General features: G+C 32.3%; 1 protein-coding gene across 9 annotated transcripts in view; it reads right to left on the reverse strand.

Moving 5' to 3' along the window:
• Positions 1-18,597, reverse strand: part of Cnot2 (CCR4-NOT transcription complex subunit 2) — a 101,085-nt gene that overhangs the window by 46,717 nt on the left and 35,771 nt on the right. Inside the window, exons 1-2 of one of the 9 annotated variants that reach the window (XM_078053137.1) lie at positions 5,794-5,825; positions 3,743-3,839 (exon numbers count right to left, since the gene is read on the reverse strand). The exons of 7 other annotated variants lie outside the window; for them this stretch is intronic. Coding sequence is in view for 1 of the 2 variants with exons in the window: in XM_013360127.4 (XP_013215581.1) it covers positions 5,794-5,814 (21 nt within the window). In the remaining variant the exon portion in view is untranslated. Of the gene's footprint in view, positions 1-3,742; positions 3,840-5,793; positions 5,852-18,597 lie in introns of those variants that run through there. One more of the 9 variants, XM_013360127.4, reaches the window with a different exon arrangement.

The following is an 18,597-nucleotide window of genomic DNA, read 5'->3' on the forward strand; positions in this document are numbered from 1 at the left end:
ATGGTATTCTTAACATTTAAAAATAGTATTTCAAAGCCAAATGCAGTAAACTAGAATACTAACAGGGAAAAAAACTGCCAAGCACCAAACTTTAGATAATCTAATCAACAATTTCAGAAAAGACGGGTAAAGAGTGGACACTGACATAAGAAAAGAAAAAAATGAGAAGAAAAGTCTGGAGCTTTTTAAATTGTTAGGGATATAAAACTAGGACACTTTATAAATGTAACTTGAAAATATATACATGAATATATAAAGACAGACTCAGACTATATCCAAAAAAGGGCAGTATTTTAAAATAAATATTCTTCAGCAAGGCCTCTGGAGAGAAACTTTCTCTGAAATCTTACTTGTTATCTGAAACACTATCAAATGTTGGGTTAAGCATGAAATCCTATTCCCTGGAAACCCATACCGTGGCAGAAGAGTTCTTTCTTAATGGCAAATTTAGGGTGTTTTCTAACTCCCCAGTCTAAACTCAAGGTTTTAGCAGCATACTTTAAAGTGCTGCTAAGCTTTCCTACTTAGAAAGTCTAATTTAGTAAACTGTCAGAAACACTTAAGACTAATTTGCAGAGTAACTTTGTTCTGTTTATCCACCAAGTAGAATTCTTTTTTCATAGATTTCACATTTGTCTGTTTTTGTCATTCTTCCTATCTTCATTTTAGTTTTAGTTCTGGACCAGTATTTTTTAAACTCTTGACTAATGTCCTTTCATATTTCAATAAACATTGTGAGTTTACTACATAGATTTTGTGAAAATCTGTGTTAATAAAGACAAAGACTAAATAACAGGTCTAGTCTCGAACAAGTACAAGCTAGGCAGGAGACAAACCTATAAACAACCAATTATAATGAAAAAATTTCTATCAGTGCTTTGAAAACTCAAATTAAGGGAACATTTAACTCTGAGGAAAACAGAAAGGCTGTATTATAAAAAGAAGTAAGGTTGGGACAAACCCTTGGTTGATTTAAAAAAAAAAAAGTGTGAAGTGGGAAGAGGGAGCAAACTTTGGTAAAAGAGAAAACATGCAAGGACTCAGAAGTGATAGAAAGTCCACAAAACAACAAAACTTTGAATAAGGCCAACACAAAGGCATGTAGAAGAAAAGTATCAAGATACGGAAAAGTAGGCAGAATCTCAATGCTAAGTTAAGAGAGCAGACAAGGACTTGTTACAAAAATCTAGATGACAAACAGACTTCTAGTAACCCTTTATTGCAACCTTTATAATCTTCAACAATTAACCCAAGTTGATAAAATTCTAAATATTCAATTAAATTATCTGTATCTTTCTCTATTTGTCATTTACTTGCCATGCCAACAGTCTACAAACAGGTCTTGTGTGTGTGTGTGTGTGTGTGTGTGTGTGTGTGTGTGTGTGTGTGTGTGTTTTGGTACCAGGAATTAAACCCAGGACTGTTCAACCACTGAGTCACACCCCAAGCCCTTTCTATTTTTTATTTTGATACAGGGGTAAATAAGTCTTTATTAATCTATTCTTTATTCCTCTTACATCTACTCTCTCACATCATCTAAAGTGTTGTTTTGTTTTTAAGTAAAATTTTCTTATCTTCATGGATCTTCTGATCAAAATTGCCCAATAGCTTTCCCAAATCAACAAACCTTATACTCACTCTGATCATCTCTTTTCACAGGTCCCTGAAACCACTAATCTTTTGGAACACGCTTAGTTACTAGAACACAAGTTCTTTTTCACCTCAGAGCTTTTGCATCCAGTGATGCTTCTACTTCAAATGCTCTCTCATTCTTTTTGAAACTTGTACACTAAGTCAGAACTTCTGTTTTACATAGTCATTGAAAATACTTTATCACAACTGTAATTACACAATAATAAAAATTACTTTATTGGTCATATGCTAGGCAATATTCCAAGTGCTTTAAATTTATTCATGTAATTATCCTAATGCTATGAGGTAAGAAGAACTATTGTATCTGTTTTGTAGCAGAGAAAACTAAGGACCAGATAAGTTAGGTAACTTGCCCAAGATTTTATGTATCTAATAATATATACATAAATTAATTAACATTTGTTTTGTGGTGAATGATGGTAAGTAGGGTATGCCACAACCAAGTATTTGTATGTTTGTCAATAAGACAAATAATAAAGAGAATGGTCTGATTGATTCACTACAGGCATGTAAGACAAAAAGCCAGTCTCTATAAGACTACCTATTTTAGAGAAATTTTATAATAAAAGTATGTAAAAGAAAGAGTACTATTCCATCAACTAAGTAATTATTGGACTGAGTGAGGTTTAGCTAGGGTTGGTGGTAGAGCACATACTTAGCATGTGTGAAGCCCTGGGTTCGAGTCCTGACATCTCCAAAAAAAAAAAAAAAAGTCAGGAAGGCTGCAGGTAAGTGGAAATAAAAATTACATATATCCTGTTTTCACATTCTAAAAGCACTAAACACTTTTAAGTACTTTCTAAATATAGTGAGCATAATTTAATTCTCCACTGGAATTAGGATGATTATAAGCAAATTCTAAATTTTGTTACAAAGCTATTAATGTGAATACTTTATCATTAAATATGTTAGATACATCTAGAAACTAGATACATCTGGAAAAGAGAACATATCCCTAATAATAACTTTTTCTTGTGGATTCTCTCTCTAATGTAGGAAGGAGTTTTATTGCTAAAAGGAGTCGCATCATAAAACCAATTTTCTTACAACAGTGAAAATATCTTTCCACTTCTTCAGAGGCACCAAATTTTCCCTTCAAGCTACAAGAGTTTGCACTCACTTTGCATTATAAAGGATAGAGTGCCAACTGCAAGTTATATGTGGCCTGAGAAGAAGGGGAAAATGTTCTGTTTTCCAAATAGAAATATTTTAGTAACTTATTTTGATTGCTACTACAGAATTTAACTTTTTATTGTCCCTCACAATTCTATATTCAGTATCAATACTTTCTTATTATACCTGCACAAGTTTTCTCTTGTCTACAAAGTAAGCAGAAACTAATTAAAAATCACAGCAATGTAATAATATTTACCTAACTTTACCAAGAGGTAATAACATTAACAATTCAAACTACTCATGAGGAGCCATAATATCTAACTAGATTTTCATCATTGCCCAAATTGTATTGAACTAGAATATGCCTATATCAAATCTTACTTTCAACCTGAAAATTGTAGGAATTTTTAACACTTTGTAGTAGAATTTTGAGCTGCCTATTCTGATTCACAGTATTTAAATAATTCTTTCTTTAAAAAACTTTAAAAAATAAAGGAAGGACGGAAGGACAGAAGGAAGGAAATGGATTTAAGAAAAGGAGAAAAAGGCAACTAATAGCACTGAAAAAAAAAAACTAGCTTCTTAGAGAACAAAGACCTTAAACACATGGAAATTTTTAGAAAAAGAACAAATGATTTCTCTTTTCACATAAGGATAGTACTCAAAAGTCTTCCTGGTTCCAGAATATTGTAGAGTCTGATATTTCTAATATGATAAATATATAATGAATATTTCATGACTGCTTAGAATGGACCAAGAAAAGTATTAAGATGCTAAGAGAAATTTTAAATATAGAATTTTTAAATTCACCAAATCAAATAACATAAAAACAAATAAAAGTGATGCATGCCAAAGTTAGAGAAAATGCAGAATGCCCAATAAATAAGCAATAAAAGCCATCTTGAATAATAACAGAAAGCAGTTAACGGGTAGACATACAGGAAACATGACTTTGGAAAAACACAATCATTACTTTGGAGAGTAGGTAAGTATCCTGGTAGAGTCCTCTCCAAGGGTTACAGAAATATTTTATACATTTCTGGAAGGCTCATCCAAGAAAACACGGTGGCCTGTGTCAAAGAGATAGGAGAGGGCGAGGGAGACAGAAAGATAAGAGACATCACTCTTCCTAATACAAAAACTGCAATCTGATGTCTGAAACTGTTTGCTCAAATGATACTCCTTAAAACTATGTACATCATATCCCTTAATATGCACCCCTAAAATCCACAAATCCTCTGAACAGTGTTACCAAAATTCCATAAGTGCTCCCTATCAATCTGATTTTGATCTGGAAGGTTTGTTAACACATGCTTCAACTTGAAAATATAGATTTTGTGGTTTCTCCATACCAGTAAGCCTTATTCAGAATGAAATTTGAATCACCAACATATAAGCTTTAAAAGGTAAGTGCACCATTTTAACCAAGTTATAAACACCAAAAAGTGCGAATCCACAGGGGGAAAAAATACACAATCATATACCAACTAAATAATCAACTATAACTAGTATTTATAATAAAACAGAAATAAGAGTTGAAAACTAATACTAGAGACTAAAATTAACGTAGTATTTTCTTCTTATATATATTAGAATATAAAATTATAAAACCCAAGTGGAAGGACATGTAACAGTAGACAAATCTGTAAGTTTAAAATATAAACAAATCCTCTAAGCATAAAGGAAATATTCTAATGATGTACATTTTTTAAATCAATCTTTAAAAGAAGGATTAGTCTTAAAAAAAAAAGAGGGAAGAGAGATTTAGAATGTAGATTTTAAAAATGGATCTACAGTCCACTTTGCTGAGGGTTATATATTTCTACAAGGCTGTCAGTAAAATTTAAAATGCCACAATTAGTTAGAAACACGGAACTATTGAGAATTCTATCTTTTGAGGTCCTGTTTCTAAACTCTAAATGCTAGTTACTTGGTGTTCCAATCTCATACACTCTGAAGAAATCTTAGAAATCACAGGCCATATTAACAATCTGTTTACTTGTGTTCAATTCCAAATGACTTCTTATATGAACAAAATCTACAAAGCATGAATATAAATTACATGGACTATGAATATAAATTACATGGACTAGATCTGGGAGAGCTAAAAAACTCAATTTTAAAAGCTTTCTGAGAAGCAAGAGCCTCAAATATAGTAACAATAAGTAAGGTAGTGAAGACCCAGTCTATATTACTATAAAATTATTTTTAAAAATTATGACTTCAGGGAAAAAATCTGTAATGCTAGTATTTTTTGTACAGGCAGAAATCAATAAATGCCAGAGTGTTGGCACCCTCCCCCCTTTTCTCTCTGTCTCTCTTACATACACAGAGGATTTGGTAAATGTATTCTCTCATTCAACGGGTATTCACTGTACTGTCTGTACCAGATACTGTGTCTTCACTGCATCTATACTAAGTTTTGTTAACTTCAAGCCTAGAGATTGGTAGACATGCCCCAGTTATCTTGTCAAAACTTTAAAAAAAAAAAAAAAAAGATGTCTGAAATATCTATTCCTATAGAGATTTTAAAACACAGTCACCTAATACCTCTGGAAAAAACACAGCATGTTTAAAGCTAGTAGAAGGAAAATAAAATGCCACTTCCAGGACCTCATTTCATAAGACAGAATTGTAATCTATGGATTTATGCTTTTCCTAGTTAATTTTCTTAGCTTCTTTTCTGGAACATGAATTTTCAGGTTCTGTTATACTCTTTTTGTTTTTTGTTTGTTTGTTTGTTTGTTTTTTAAATCTAACAACCTTTTTCTGTATTATAGTATTAATGGTGTACTCAGTGTAAGTTTTTTTCCTATTGCATATTAACAAAAATTAAAACTATTTCTTGCAGCACTAGATTTTTATATAATAATTTATGAGATAGTTTTATGAAGAAAAATTTTTAAAATACATTATTATTTCTAAACTAACAAGATTGGCTCACTGGTAAATGGCCCGATATCCACCCTCAAATATTGACAACAGTAGCATTGTTTCCCCCAGCTTTTCCCGCCACATACTTACCTGTGCAACTTCTTTCAACATTTGCTACTCTGGGGATTGGAAAGCTCAGAGCTGGAGGCTGAAGTGAAGAAGGAAAGGTTGGAGGGTGAGCCATGGCACCAGCCCCACACTAGGAGCTCCCCTGAGATATTACAGCAGGGTTGACACCATAGCTCTGAAGTTCAAACTCCAGCAAACGATAAGAAAGGAGTCCAACCAGAACATGATAAACGATGGGATTCTTCTGCTCTTTGAAAAATAAGGAAATCATGCTATAAAGATCTGAATGTCCAGTTTCAACATTATGACTCCCTGTTCACTTCTCATTATTACCCAACCCCGATATCACCTTGCAGACCAATTCAAAGTACTAATAATTTTTTTTTAAAGGTAGCTCTCTCTATAAACTTGCACACTTTTTCAAAATGCAAGGATAGGCTTACCTGGCCATCATGAAAACATGTTAAGACAACTGTTCAATTATTCTGCCTATCCACTCTTTAAATAGTCTCTTGTTCTCCTAAGTACTCAACATTAAATCTAAGATTTGCACACATTTTAACACCATCATCCAGCAAAAAGCGACCACACAGGATATGTTTTCTAAAAATAGACAAGTGAACTTTTAAAAAAAATAGATAACTTTTTATAAAAGTATATTTATTGGGAAGAAATTAATTTCTTAAGTGCTTTACACTGATAAAAAGAAATAAAGACCATTCGATAGAGGGGCACTTGAATCAAACTAAATGATAAAGAAAAAAATTCAAAGAAAGGTTTTTAAAATCTGAATATAGGATTTGAATGAAATATCCAAGTTATTCTCCATCACTCTCTGTGGCAGTAATGGGGATCAAATCCAGGGCCTTATACCCACTAAAAAGGTGTTCTACCACTGAGCTACATTCCCCAATCCTAATCAGTTATAAAAACATAAACTTTGTTTAATAATATAAAAAGTAAATATTTTGATTCATAGAAAAACAAATTCTATTATAAATACTAAAATTAATAGATGCTTATTTCAGTTATTTCAAGACAATATCAACTCAATAGCATAAATAGATATTATCAAAAGTGACATATTATTTTAAAATGTTTATATTTTAAAAATACACTGGTGTATCAGAATCCTGGTTATGTATGAAGCAGTCAAAATTGAAAAGTATTTTCAGCAAGGAAACATGGGACTTTCTTTTAAAACATGTCTAAACATCTTACCATATAAATCAATTCTCAAAAACATTTATTGAGCATCTACTACCACAAGTGCTAGATGCTAACACTTTAGACTTTTACGTACTTTATCCATTTGATGTTCACAATAGTGAAACATCACAATACTGCACCATTATCAATGCCTCAAAGACCTTACTGACCTTACCCTTTGTTACCTCTAATTCTCCCCTTCTCTTACAGTGCTCCAACCACATTGGTTTTCTTGTTGATCATCAAACACGGGGGTATATTCCTGTCTCCAGGTCTTTGTATTTGCTGTATCCTCTAGAAGTATTCTTTCCCTAGACATATATCCATATGGCTTTCTATTCTATCTCACTCACTTCAGGTATCAAGGGAATCATCTCAGTAAGAATTTCCCTGTCTATACTTCCCCGCCTATTTAAAATTAGCCCTTTCACCGACCACTTATATTTAGTGTCATTTCCTTTGTACTCTCCAACCTGAGACTTTACTCAAGTACTTCCTTGTCATTCACAACATCGAGGTCATGTCAAATACACTGTAGAATGTCCCCCAATTTTGATTTGTCTGATGTTTTCCCATAACAAGACTGAAGTTATCCATTTTTAATGGCACGTCACCACACAGGTATGCCCTTCTTATATGCATCATATACAATCAATAGACTCCAATATGTGAGCACATGATATTAACATTTCTTGTTACAGGTAATGTTACCTGGATGTTGGTTAAGGTGATATATTTACTAATTTTCTCAACATTGCTATTTTTTTCTCTTTTAAAATAATGTTTTGAAGAAGTACTCTGAGAGCATGCAGTCTAACTGTCGTTAAATTTTTGCCCCCTAATTATAACATTCATCCATGGATATTGCTTGCAACACCTATTACTATGGTATTCTAACGGTGATTTTCTATTTTCCTTATTCCTTCTATATTTTTTAACTGAAATATTTTCCGAAAGTAAATAAATCATCTTTAAACAATCTCATTCTCTTATTTAAAAACACAGCTTTTCAAAGATTGTCTATAACTGGCCCAAAGTGATAGGTCAGAAGGTGAGAACAATGACTCAAACTCAGGGGTCTTGACTCTAACAATCACATTTTCCTAGCTTTATCATAGTACATTTATCTTAACATAAAGGATTTAAAATTTCATAAGCCACAAGGCTCTCTCCTAGCAATTTCCTTACCTTTTTATACCCCTGAAAACATACTTTCCTATTTTCATTAGCATTTTACTATACTGTGTTCAATTTACTGAGCCAGATTAAATAATAGAGATAATATCCTATTCTATGCTGTATAACAGATTTTTTAAATAAGAAATATTAATTAATAAAATTATTACCTTAGATGGGATGATGAATGACCACTGAATTTACAGGCAGGCCTACAAATCTGAGGGAATTTTGAAGGAGGGGATTCAAGTGATATGGTCCAATGTTTTGACCACTGAATTTACAGGCCTGTAGATCTGAGGAAATCTTAGAAGGAGGGAATTCAAAGTAAATGGTATAATATTTTGCTTTATTCCAAATGAAATCAGGGCTGTGATGTCTCTATTATGATTCAAACTTTATTTAATGATCTATACTGATTTCTATTTCTTTCCAAATGACCTTTGGTACTAAGATCAGGTTTGATATTTTTGTATATTACATAAACAACAGAAAATATCCAAACCTTGACTGAATACTGAACAAAAGCTTTTTCTCTATATTGGAATGTGATTCTCACCCACTTTCTCAACTTAAAATTTTATAAAACAAAGTGACTTCCACTTCTAACTAAGAGTAAGAGTAGAACACCCTTCCCCCAAAAGGGAACAAAGATTACTAAACCCTGGTTTTCAGACAGAGAAGAATCAAAGGGAGTCCCTGTTTAGAGACTGAAAGAGTTTTCAGGCTACAATGAAGGGAGAAAAAGCCTGGCTAGGTGGAGCACAAAAACTTCTATAAATTGAAGAAGTGGAGCTGAGAGTCAGGGTAGTTGAAGGCAGCTAGAGTAAGCCGGCTAGAGAATTAGAATAGAATTACAGACAAAACACTCTAGAGATTTGGAGAGGGTTTCTGCAGTCTTGAGCCAGTACTGCTTAGTACAAGCATTATGGGGGAATTATCTCAAGCTGGCAAAAGAACCGCCTCAAAAGAACAGAGGAATCAATCATACAGGTTAACACAGGGCTGAAAACTAGTTAAAAGTTACTACCAACTAGAGTAGAAAAACATAATTCACTGGGTACTGGATAAAGTACTTAGAAAAGTACTAGGTCCATATCTGGAGGAAAATTAGTCCTAAACTAAAAACTACTGTGGTTCTGTTTAATAAAAGTTTTTTAAAAAGGAAGTCCCAAAAGAATCAAATGCTTTCTAAGTTTCTTAACTACAACTCAATGAAATCTAAAGAACTGTAACAACAGTACAAAACATAAACAACCAACAGAATAAAATTACCAAGGACTGGTACCCAAGCAAAAATAACTAAGCATACAAAGAAGTAATAAAATATAACAGCTAATAGATAGGGAAAAAATAACAAAAACCCCCAAATCAAGAGAAACAGGCATAGTCTTTAGTGATAGAAATGACACAGATGACAACAAAAAGTTTTAATTACATTTTATATACAAAAGTAGACTGGAATCCTGAAAACAGCTTAGTGAACTTGAAAGCATAAAAGGGCTGGGGATATAGCTCAGTTGTCTGAGTGCCTGCCTTACATGCACAAGGCCCTGGGTTCAATCTCACACCACCAAAGGAAAAAAAAAAAAAAAGACTACCCTAAATAAAACATATAGAGAAGCTAGGTGTGGTGGTGCACTCCGGTAATCCAGCAGGTCAGAAGGCTGAGGCACGAGGATCACAAGTTCAAAGCCAGTCTCAGCAATGGCAAAGGTGCTAAGCAATTCAGTGAGATCCTATCTCTAAATAAAACATAAAATAGAGCTGGGGATGTGGCTCAGTGGTTGAGTGCCCCTGAGTTCAATACCCAGTATCCACCCGCCTCCCCCAAAAATAGAGGGAAAATGAACACAGTGACAGTAAGATGGGGAACAACCTCAGGGCTGTCTAATGTGTAACTGGAATCCCCAAAGGACAGCCAGTACAGAAAAAATATTTAAAGAAATAAAGAACTATAAAAGTCTTCAAATTTGATAAAAATTATAAAGTCACAATTTCAAAAACCCCACACTAGAGTCATGAAAAAAGTTATACCAAGACACATCACAATCAAAATCACCCATCAAAAAAATAGTATCGCATTTTTAAAATTTTTAAACTTAAAAATTTTAAAGCAAATCTTAAAAGTAGTCAGAGAAAATGACTCATTATGTACAGAAGACTAAAGATAAAAATAACAACAGACTTTTTTATTTTGTTAGAAGTCAGTCAGGAGACATTGGAGCACATAAAGTCAGGAGACATTGGAGCACATCTTTAAAGTTCCAAAGGAATAATGACCAATTTTGAATTACTTATGCAGAAAAAATATTCTTATAAATGGAGAAAAAGAAATACTTTTTCAGACACACAAAACCTAAAAGAATGAAGAAATGAATTAGAAAAAATTTTTGGTACATTAGCTAGAAAGGAAATGATAAAGAAGGGAAGGAAGGAAAAAGAAAGGGAAGTGAGGAAAGAAAGAAGGTAGGGTGAGGGAGGGAGGGAGGGAGGGAGAAAGGGAGGGAGGGAAGGAAGGAAGGAAGGAAGGAAGGAAGGAAGGAAAGAAGGAAGGAAGGAAGGAAAGGAGAAAAAGAAAGAGAAGAAAAAGAACCATCAAATCTATTTAATTATAGATAACAATAAAGAGCAGAAATAACACCATCACAGCCTGTAAAATTACAATGAGGAATATGTAAACAGAGAACTAAGCAGAAAATATTTCCCTAAGACATGAAATTTCAGCTGAGACCCCAAAATTTATATATATATATATATATATATATATATAAATAAATAAATGTTTTTTGGTAACACATTAGATTATTAAAATGTTCAAGAACAATTTAAAATGCCCCACAAAATACTGATTTATCCAACCAACAAATATTTGCTGAATGTCAGCTAATTATTCTCAGATAGGGATACAGTAATGAAAAAAAATCACTATAGAGATTACATTTTTATTTTTAAATATATTGCTGAACCTAGAAGGAAGGAAATGAAATTCAGCACCTAGACATTTTAATTATATGAACAAATGACTGGTATTATACTAACCACATTCTCTAATCATTATGAGATTACATGAGAAATCAGCAACAGAAAGGCAAGGGAAACTTGATTTAAGTTTGGAAAATTAAACATTTAGGATTAAAGAGCAGTAAAACAAACCCTATACATAAGGAAAGCATTAAAGAGCACTGATAAATAGTAAACAAAAATAAAATTTAAAAATAACTACATGAAGCTAAAATTTGATTACTATCAAAGCTGATCAATCTCTACCAAGACTGATCAAAAAAGGGGAAAGGCCATACAGTAAACAATTTTAAAAATAAAAAAAGTTCTGCAGCGAGGGTGGGGTGGGGAAATACACATACACACATACACACACACACATACACACTCATATATATGTGTGTGTACATTTATATATAAATATATATATATAAATGTAGCATTATGAACAATTTCTTTACCCTAATAAGATATATTTACAGAAAAATTCCATATCAAACATATTTAGTAGTGACAAAGTTTCTTCGTAAGACAATAAGAGAAATATTACTATTAACCATTTTCAACATTTTTTAAAAAATATTTATTTTTTAGCTGTAATTAGACACATACCTTTATTTTAATTATTTTTATATGGTACTGAGGATAGAATCCAGGGCCTCGCACACGGTAGGCAAGCGCTCTACCACTGAGTCACAACCCCAGACCAGTTTTCAAAATTTTATAGAGGTACTAATGAATTCAGAAAAGGAATGCAAGTCGTAAAAATTACAAAGGAAGTTCTGAAACTGTCATTTTCAAATGATATATTTATTTCCATGAAAACATCCAAAAACTCCATAAATTATAAAAATAAAAAAGTTAAGCAACACAGATGGTTACAAAATTCAATTTAGAAAGTAACTTGCATTACAATTTAACAGGAACACGTGTAAAATATAATCTTAAAAAATACCTTTTACAACCAAAAAAAAGAGCAACAAAAATGAATGAAAATTTACAAATTTGTCATTAAAAATATAAAAATTTGAAATAAAATATAGATGATCTCAGTATATGAATTCATGAATAGAAAGAATATCATGAACTTATCAATTCATCTCCAATAAAAATAAAGTCAGTGCAATTTCACATATAAACAATCCGTTTTTTCTTGGAGGGTAGTTTTTTTCAAGACTATTCTAAATGTGTCATAGAGCAAAAGGTCAAGAAAAGTCAAGGCATTCATGCAGATGAGGATTGACAGAGACAGACATCAATATTTAACAAAGGATTATAATTTAAGAGCTGTGATGGTATAGGCATAGACTAATACATCAAAGTAACAGAACAGAGATAGAAGAACAAACCCATGAATATAAAGAAACAGAGTTTATAAAAGAGTTAGGAAGCTAGCACCGATGCTGATTAGTCAAGGAAGGTATAACAATCAATACATGATACTCATAATTGAATTTCTAGGTACAGAGGGGAAAAATGGATTCTTACCTTACACCATATGCAAAAATCAATTTCAGATAGATTAAATTTAAATATGAAAGGCAAAATGAAAAATCTTTTAGGAAAACACCTTTGTTTAGTTAATTGCTATAGGAAAAAAAATGTCTTAAACACACCAATTTAAATTCTGATATTTTCAAGTATCAGATCACTATGAATATCCCCAAACACATTCCTAGAAGACATCTTGTGGATTTAATGCTCTTGAAATTTTAAATTATGGTTTTGTTTCACATAATTTCTCTAACTTCATAAAGTTCCCTCTTCTGTTGCTTTCATGTAGTTTTGAAAACACGAAGGCTTGATTTCTAAGACTTTTTTGGGCTCTGTTCCCTTCTCCCATTTTTATCTGGTCCTTCTCCTTCCAATGTCTCTGATGTGCATGTCCTTCTCTATATGATTATTCTCCTAAGGAGGATCTTTAGGAGGGTACACTGGTAGATCACTTTTAAGAGTTCAGGCAGCTAGGCCGCTCCAGTCATTCTAGCCTTTCCATGGGCCCTTTACACTCTTTACCTAATGAACTTGGCAAAATCTATCCCAATTTCAAAGTGGCTAATCAGTAGATACCTACTGATTACTTTGGGTGCTCCCAGTCTTAGGTCTATTGGACATCTCAAGGCTTCCCATTACTTTTTTTTTTTTAATCCAGAAAAACTGATAAATATGGGTCTTTTTATTAGTTCTCATCTGCTTATATTTTTAGGTTCCTGGAGATTCTGTGTCATCGATTTTATTTCAAACATATTCAACGACTTTTGGTTTTGCTTTCAACTTGTTCTATTTTTATGTGGGCATTTAAAAAATTAACAACAACATCTAAATTGTCACCTTAAATGCTATCATCCCAGAATACAAGCAAGGCTAATGACTGTGTTTTAAAAAGAGTTCTTGCTTCTACATTTTCTCTGGTTCACAGAAATATTTGTACTAATATGTTAACTTTCAATTTAATGACATATTCTTTATGTTCATAACTGAAACAAATTAACTGCATGTAAATTATTTTTCTGAAAGAAAACAATACTTCACATAGAAAGTCTACAGCCTAAATTCTCCCCAAAAAGCACCACAATGAGCACACAATGATGCTATCAAACTACTACCATAAGTGACTTGGTTTTAAATACTCAGCAAAATTACTTTCAGTCTAGAGAAAGTATAGAAAATTACCAAGACACTAAAGGTGTCATAAACCAAGTGTCTTGAAATTTGCTTTTCAGAGGGGGAAAAAAAGTCAATTCATTTGATGATTTCAAAAGATAAGGAAGAAAGTCCCATAACATATAACACATTTGAAGAAAGGCATCATGCAGCAATGAACCAAACAATGGGGAACCGGGGATTCATTTAACTTGATAATTCTTGATTGGCCAGAAAAACTGGAAAAAGAGGAGCCAGGAATGCCAAATAAAATCTAAAATTTTAATTAAAAAAAATTTAGGTTATTAAGTCAAATGACTTACGCTGCTACTAACATGATCATGACATGAACAGAAGCATCCCATTTAAAAATGTAATGTAATAAGACCAACCTCCTTATAGCACCTGCATTACTATAAGTGAGCAAAACATGAAGTCATACATTTTAATCCTTTACAGTATTTCTGTTTAGAGATATTAAGTGAAGTCATTGTTTTTAAGAATTTCAGGAGCAGAGAAAACTGTGAACCAGTTCACTGAATCAGGTACTTATTTTCTAAACTATTTCTTCATCAACTCACTATTGTTCACCTTTTCCAATACCAAATAGCAGCAACGACTAAAACCTCCATCTTTCTTCTCTGGGTACCAGATTTACCCTAACAAACCCTCAACCTTTAAGTATTCATTTATAAAATATTCCCCTTGTTTATTTTATTAAAATTAGTTATCTTTAATATACTATGCACACATTCTAAAAAGCTTTGATGTTTTTACTCATACTAGAAGGTATCCATAGAAAATTCATGTTAACTATGCCACAAAACTATGATTCTAAGACAGTATCAGTTATAACATGCATCCTGAACTGCTGAGAGACAAAACCTTCCCATAAGTAACTTACAAAAAATGAAAAGGAATAGTTCATTGTTTATTTACACTTACTTACTTTTTGGGGGGATGGGGGTACTAGGGATTGAATCCAGGGGTGCTCTATTACTGAGCTAAAAGTTCTCGCTAAATTCCTGACACTGGCCTTGAGTTTGTAATTCTTCTGCCTCGGTCTTCTGATTCCCTGGGATTACAGGCCAGGAATACATAGGAGAGTATTCACCACACCTGGCTACACTTCCATTTTTTGTGGTATAAGACAACAAATGTTAATGTATATGAGATAACATAACACTCCCACATACTAAATAGAAACATTCTACTACACATTTGTATGTGTTAAATAATTAGGTAACTTGTGTCTTAAATGCTTTATATTATGCAGAAATCCTTGGTGAACTGTCATATACGTTGAGTGTTAAAATGATATCAGGGAAACTGTTCAGGATTTTGTGTGGCTGGAAAATCATTATTATTTTTCCTATTCAAAACAATGGAATATAGGGCACCACTTCCCAAAAAAATAATCACACATAAAGGAGGATGCACCTGTAGACATGGAAACAGACATATCTAATAATATAAAATTAAGAATAATAGAACACAAAATTCAAACTAATGACTACTTCCAGACAAGAAGGCAAGGAAAGAAATGGGGCATGGAAATATATCTGTAAGTATAATGAACAAGCTGCAAAATACATATTTGTTAAAAGCAAAGGTAACAAATCACATCTCATTTAAATATTTACTAGCAAGGATCAGATCATATATACTCCAAACTGTAAAGAGTAAAGTTGTGAAGGTTAACTTCCACATTGTATTTTTTATCACAATTCTTTTTAAATTAGATTTATTTCCACATATTTTAACTTTTTAATTAAGTATATGTTTTAGTTGTAGATGGACACAATACTTTTATTTTCTTTCTTTATTTTTATGTGGTGCTGAGGATCAAACCTAGTGCCTCATGTGTGCCAGGCAAGCACTCTACCAATGAGCCACAACCCCAGCCCTATATTTTAATATTTTTGTCAACATTTTTGCAATGAGTATCTATTTCTTAGGTGATTTTAAAAATTAAAAGAGGAAATTAGCTCATATTGAAAAGTTCCATTCAGAGTAACATCTAAAAATCTTGGAAATATCAGTAGTAGGCTACCTACCATATTTCCCTACTTCTTCATTTCCATTGTTTCACTGTTTTTATTTAATAGGCACTGAACCCTTTTCTTTATAGTAGGTACCATGCTAGGTACTGGCAATACTAAATAGGTACAGTTTTAGTATTCAAGAAGTTTGAAACTGAAGCATTGTCTAATGAAATTTTCTGCAGTTATAGAAACATTCTAATTTGCACTCTTCAAATATGGTAGCCATTAGCAGCATATAGCTTTTGAACATTTGAAATGAGGCTTATATGACTGACAAAAATACGATTTTAATATTTAATTTACGAACTTAAATTTAAGCAGACATTTGTGACTAATGCCCACAGTATTAGAAAGTACAGGTCTACAGGAAAACAAGAACAAACAGACAGATAGGTGAGTACAATGTATTATGGTAAGATAGGTGAGTACAATGTATTATGGTAAACAGGAAACTACAAGTATGCAGAAAATCTATGAAAGAACGCATAAGCACTACACCAATGGTAGCAGAGCTTCTAGAAAAATTCAAAACAATTCTTGACTTGTGAAGAAAGGTAACAGATGCATTTTAAATAAAAGGAGCCAATATAAGTAAAGCCTTGAAAGTATAAAGTGACAGCAGGACACTAAAAGTATCTTTGTGTTACTAAATAGGAAAGTCTACTATAAGGACTAAGAGAAGAGGCACTGGAAAGGTAAAAACCATATGGTAGATCAGAATGTAGAAAGACTATGTGTAATGCTTAGAAGCTTCAATAAAAAAGGAAAAGTCATTGGTAAATTGGTAATTAAGATGATGTAAATTTGTGTACGCTCCTATCTCAGGTAAAATAAGTGTAAATTAGAGGAAAGTAAGAAAATTCTTATAAAAAAACTGACATTACATTTCCACGAAGAAAGTTTGATAATTCTTCCAAAATCAATGAACTGTGAACCATTTAAATAAATTGTCTGACCTGGACTAATACACAAATCTATATGAGTAAATAAACTTTACTGTATTTAAACTCTGAATGCCAAATTGGGCTTATGTTTATAATGAAAAAGAAGCTATACAAAGTAGATACCACCATAAAAATCAATGATTTAACCAAGGCCAATCTGAAAATCACTTTTTTAAAAAAAAATTTATCTTTTAGTTATAGTTGTATACAATACTTTAATTTTGTTTACTTATTTTTATGTGGTGCTGAGGATCGAACCCAGGGCCTTGCATGTGCTAGGCAAGTGCTCTACCGCTGAGCCACAATCCCAGCCCCTGAAAATCAATTTTAGCACATAGCTAAAAAAATGCACCTTTCTAAACTAAATTCCTAAGGCTTTAATCAAGTCCATAAGAAATGAAAACTGGAGAAATACTATGCTTATTAAACTGTGGAATACTAGTATATTATCAGGATGCTTAAATCAAGAACCTTCCAAAAGCAAAAGCCCTCAAAGAGAAATTAAAATAGTAATAAATGTGGATAAAGAAATTCAATTTTACCCATGAAAAATAATAAAATTTCTTTAACAGAAAATTTTAAAAACCTAAATGAGTTTCATCTCAGAATATACAAAATAAGTTACCAGCATGAAAATAAGTGTTATTTTAGTAATTTACTTAATATTCCTTTGACTCTCCCATATGCTCTTAAACTAGACAGGAAACCATATTTCTATACACGTTTTTTTCAGAGGAAGCTTTAAAAATAAAACAATTTTATAATGCCAACGTAAACAACTGTTTCCAAGGATATTTCAACAGGTGTTAAGCATCAATATATAACAACAAAAGAAAAAAGGAAAAAAAAATTAGCCAGCAAAACCCTAACTAAGACTGTATTTTCCAGGTAAGCTCAAAAACCTATTATTATTCGTGAATAAGGTGACTGGAATAACAGGATATTTTTAGTGCAGCATGAGCTAAGAATAAGCAAATCTCTTCACATGTAAAGCACAATTCCATTTTACTCCTTTCTTAAGTAGAAATTTTGGAATTCTATGTGAATATGGTTCCATGAGGCAAATTAACTGTACAATTACTGTACAATCACAACAAATGTTCTCTACTCACTCTTTACAAACTGAATAGTGAGCACTGAAATGCCACATAACCTACAATTTCAATATTCTTAAAATAATTTAGCAGAACCTACCAAAAGATGTAAAGGCCCAAGAAATATGATCAATCGAAATCTATGAGCCAAGCTTATTGGAAGTGGTTATAAGGCAGAAAGAGATACACCAAGTACAAATAATCAGTAAAGTCTATATTGGTCAAGTCTATAGAACAAATCAGAAAAAATGGTTACAGGAAGAAATAATTCAGCATAGCTCCAGCTTACTCTGGCTTATTAAAATCATAAAGATCTGGCAAGAAACTTCACAAATTAAGTTAGACCAAACTCTAAAAAGATTAAATATGAACTTATCTTTTATCAGGGATAGTGCCCAAACCAAAACTCATAATCAAAGGCTCTTTGCTAATACACACTGTGAAAAACTCAAAAAGTTTCATTTTTCTCCACTGTTCACTTTCCCAATTTCAGGGAAAAAAGGATTAACTGCACTAAAACAACTGACTGGTAGATAAATGAGTAATGAACCAAAGCTGCTGTTATCACACTAGTTACCTTTGACAATCTAGAGGGAATGAAACTAGTGGGGTGAGAGAAAAAGGCTGACACATGTCTGTGCAGAAAGCCTTAGAAATGTATTTCTCCTATTTGAGCTTTAAACTATTTTCTATTCTAGATTATTACGTGAT

The sequence above is a fragment of the Ictidomys tridecemlineatus genome, chromosome 6, assembly GCF_052094955.1.
Source record: "Ictidomys tridecemlineatus isolate mIctTri1 chromosome 6, mIctTri1.hap1, whole genome shotgun sequence".
Lineage (NCBI taxonomy): Eukaryota > Metazoa > Chordata > Mammalia > Rodentia > Sciuridae > Ictidomys > Ictidomys tridecemlineatus.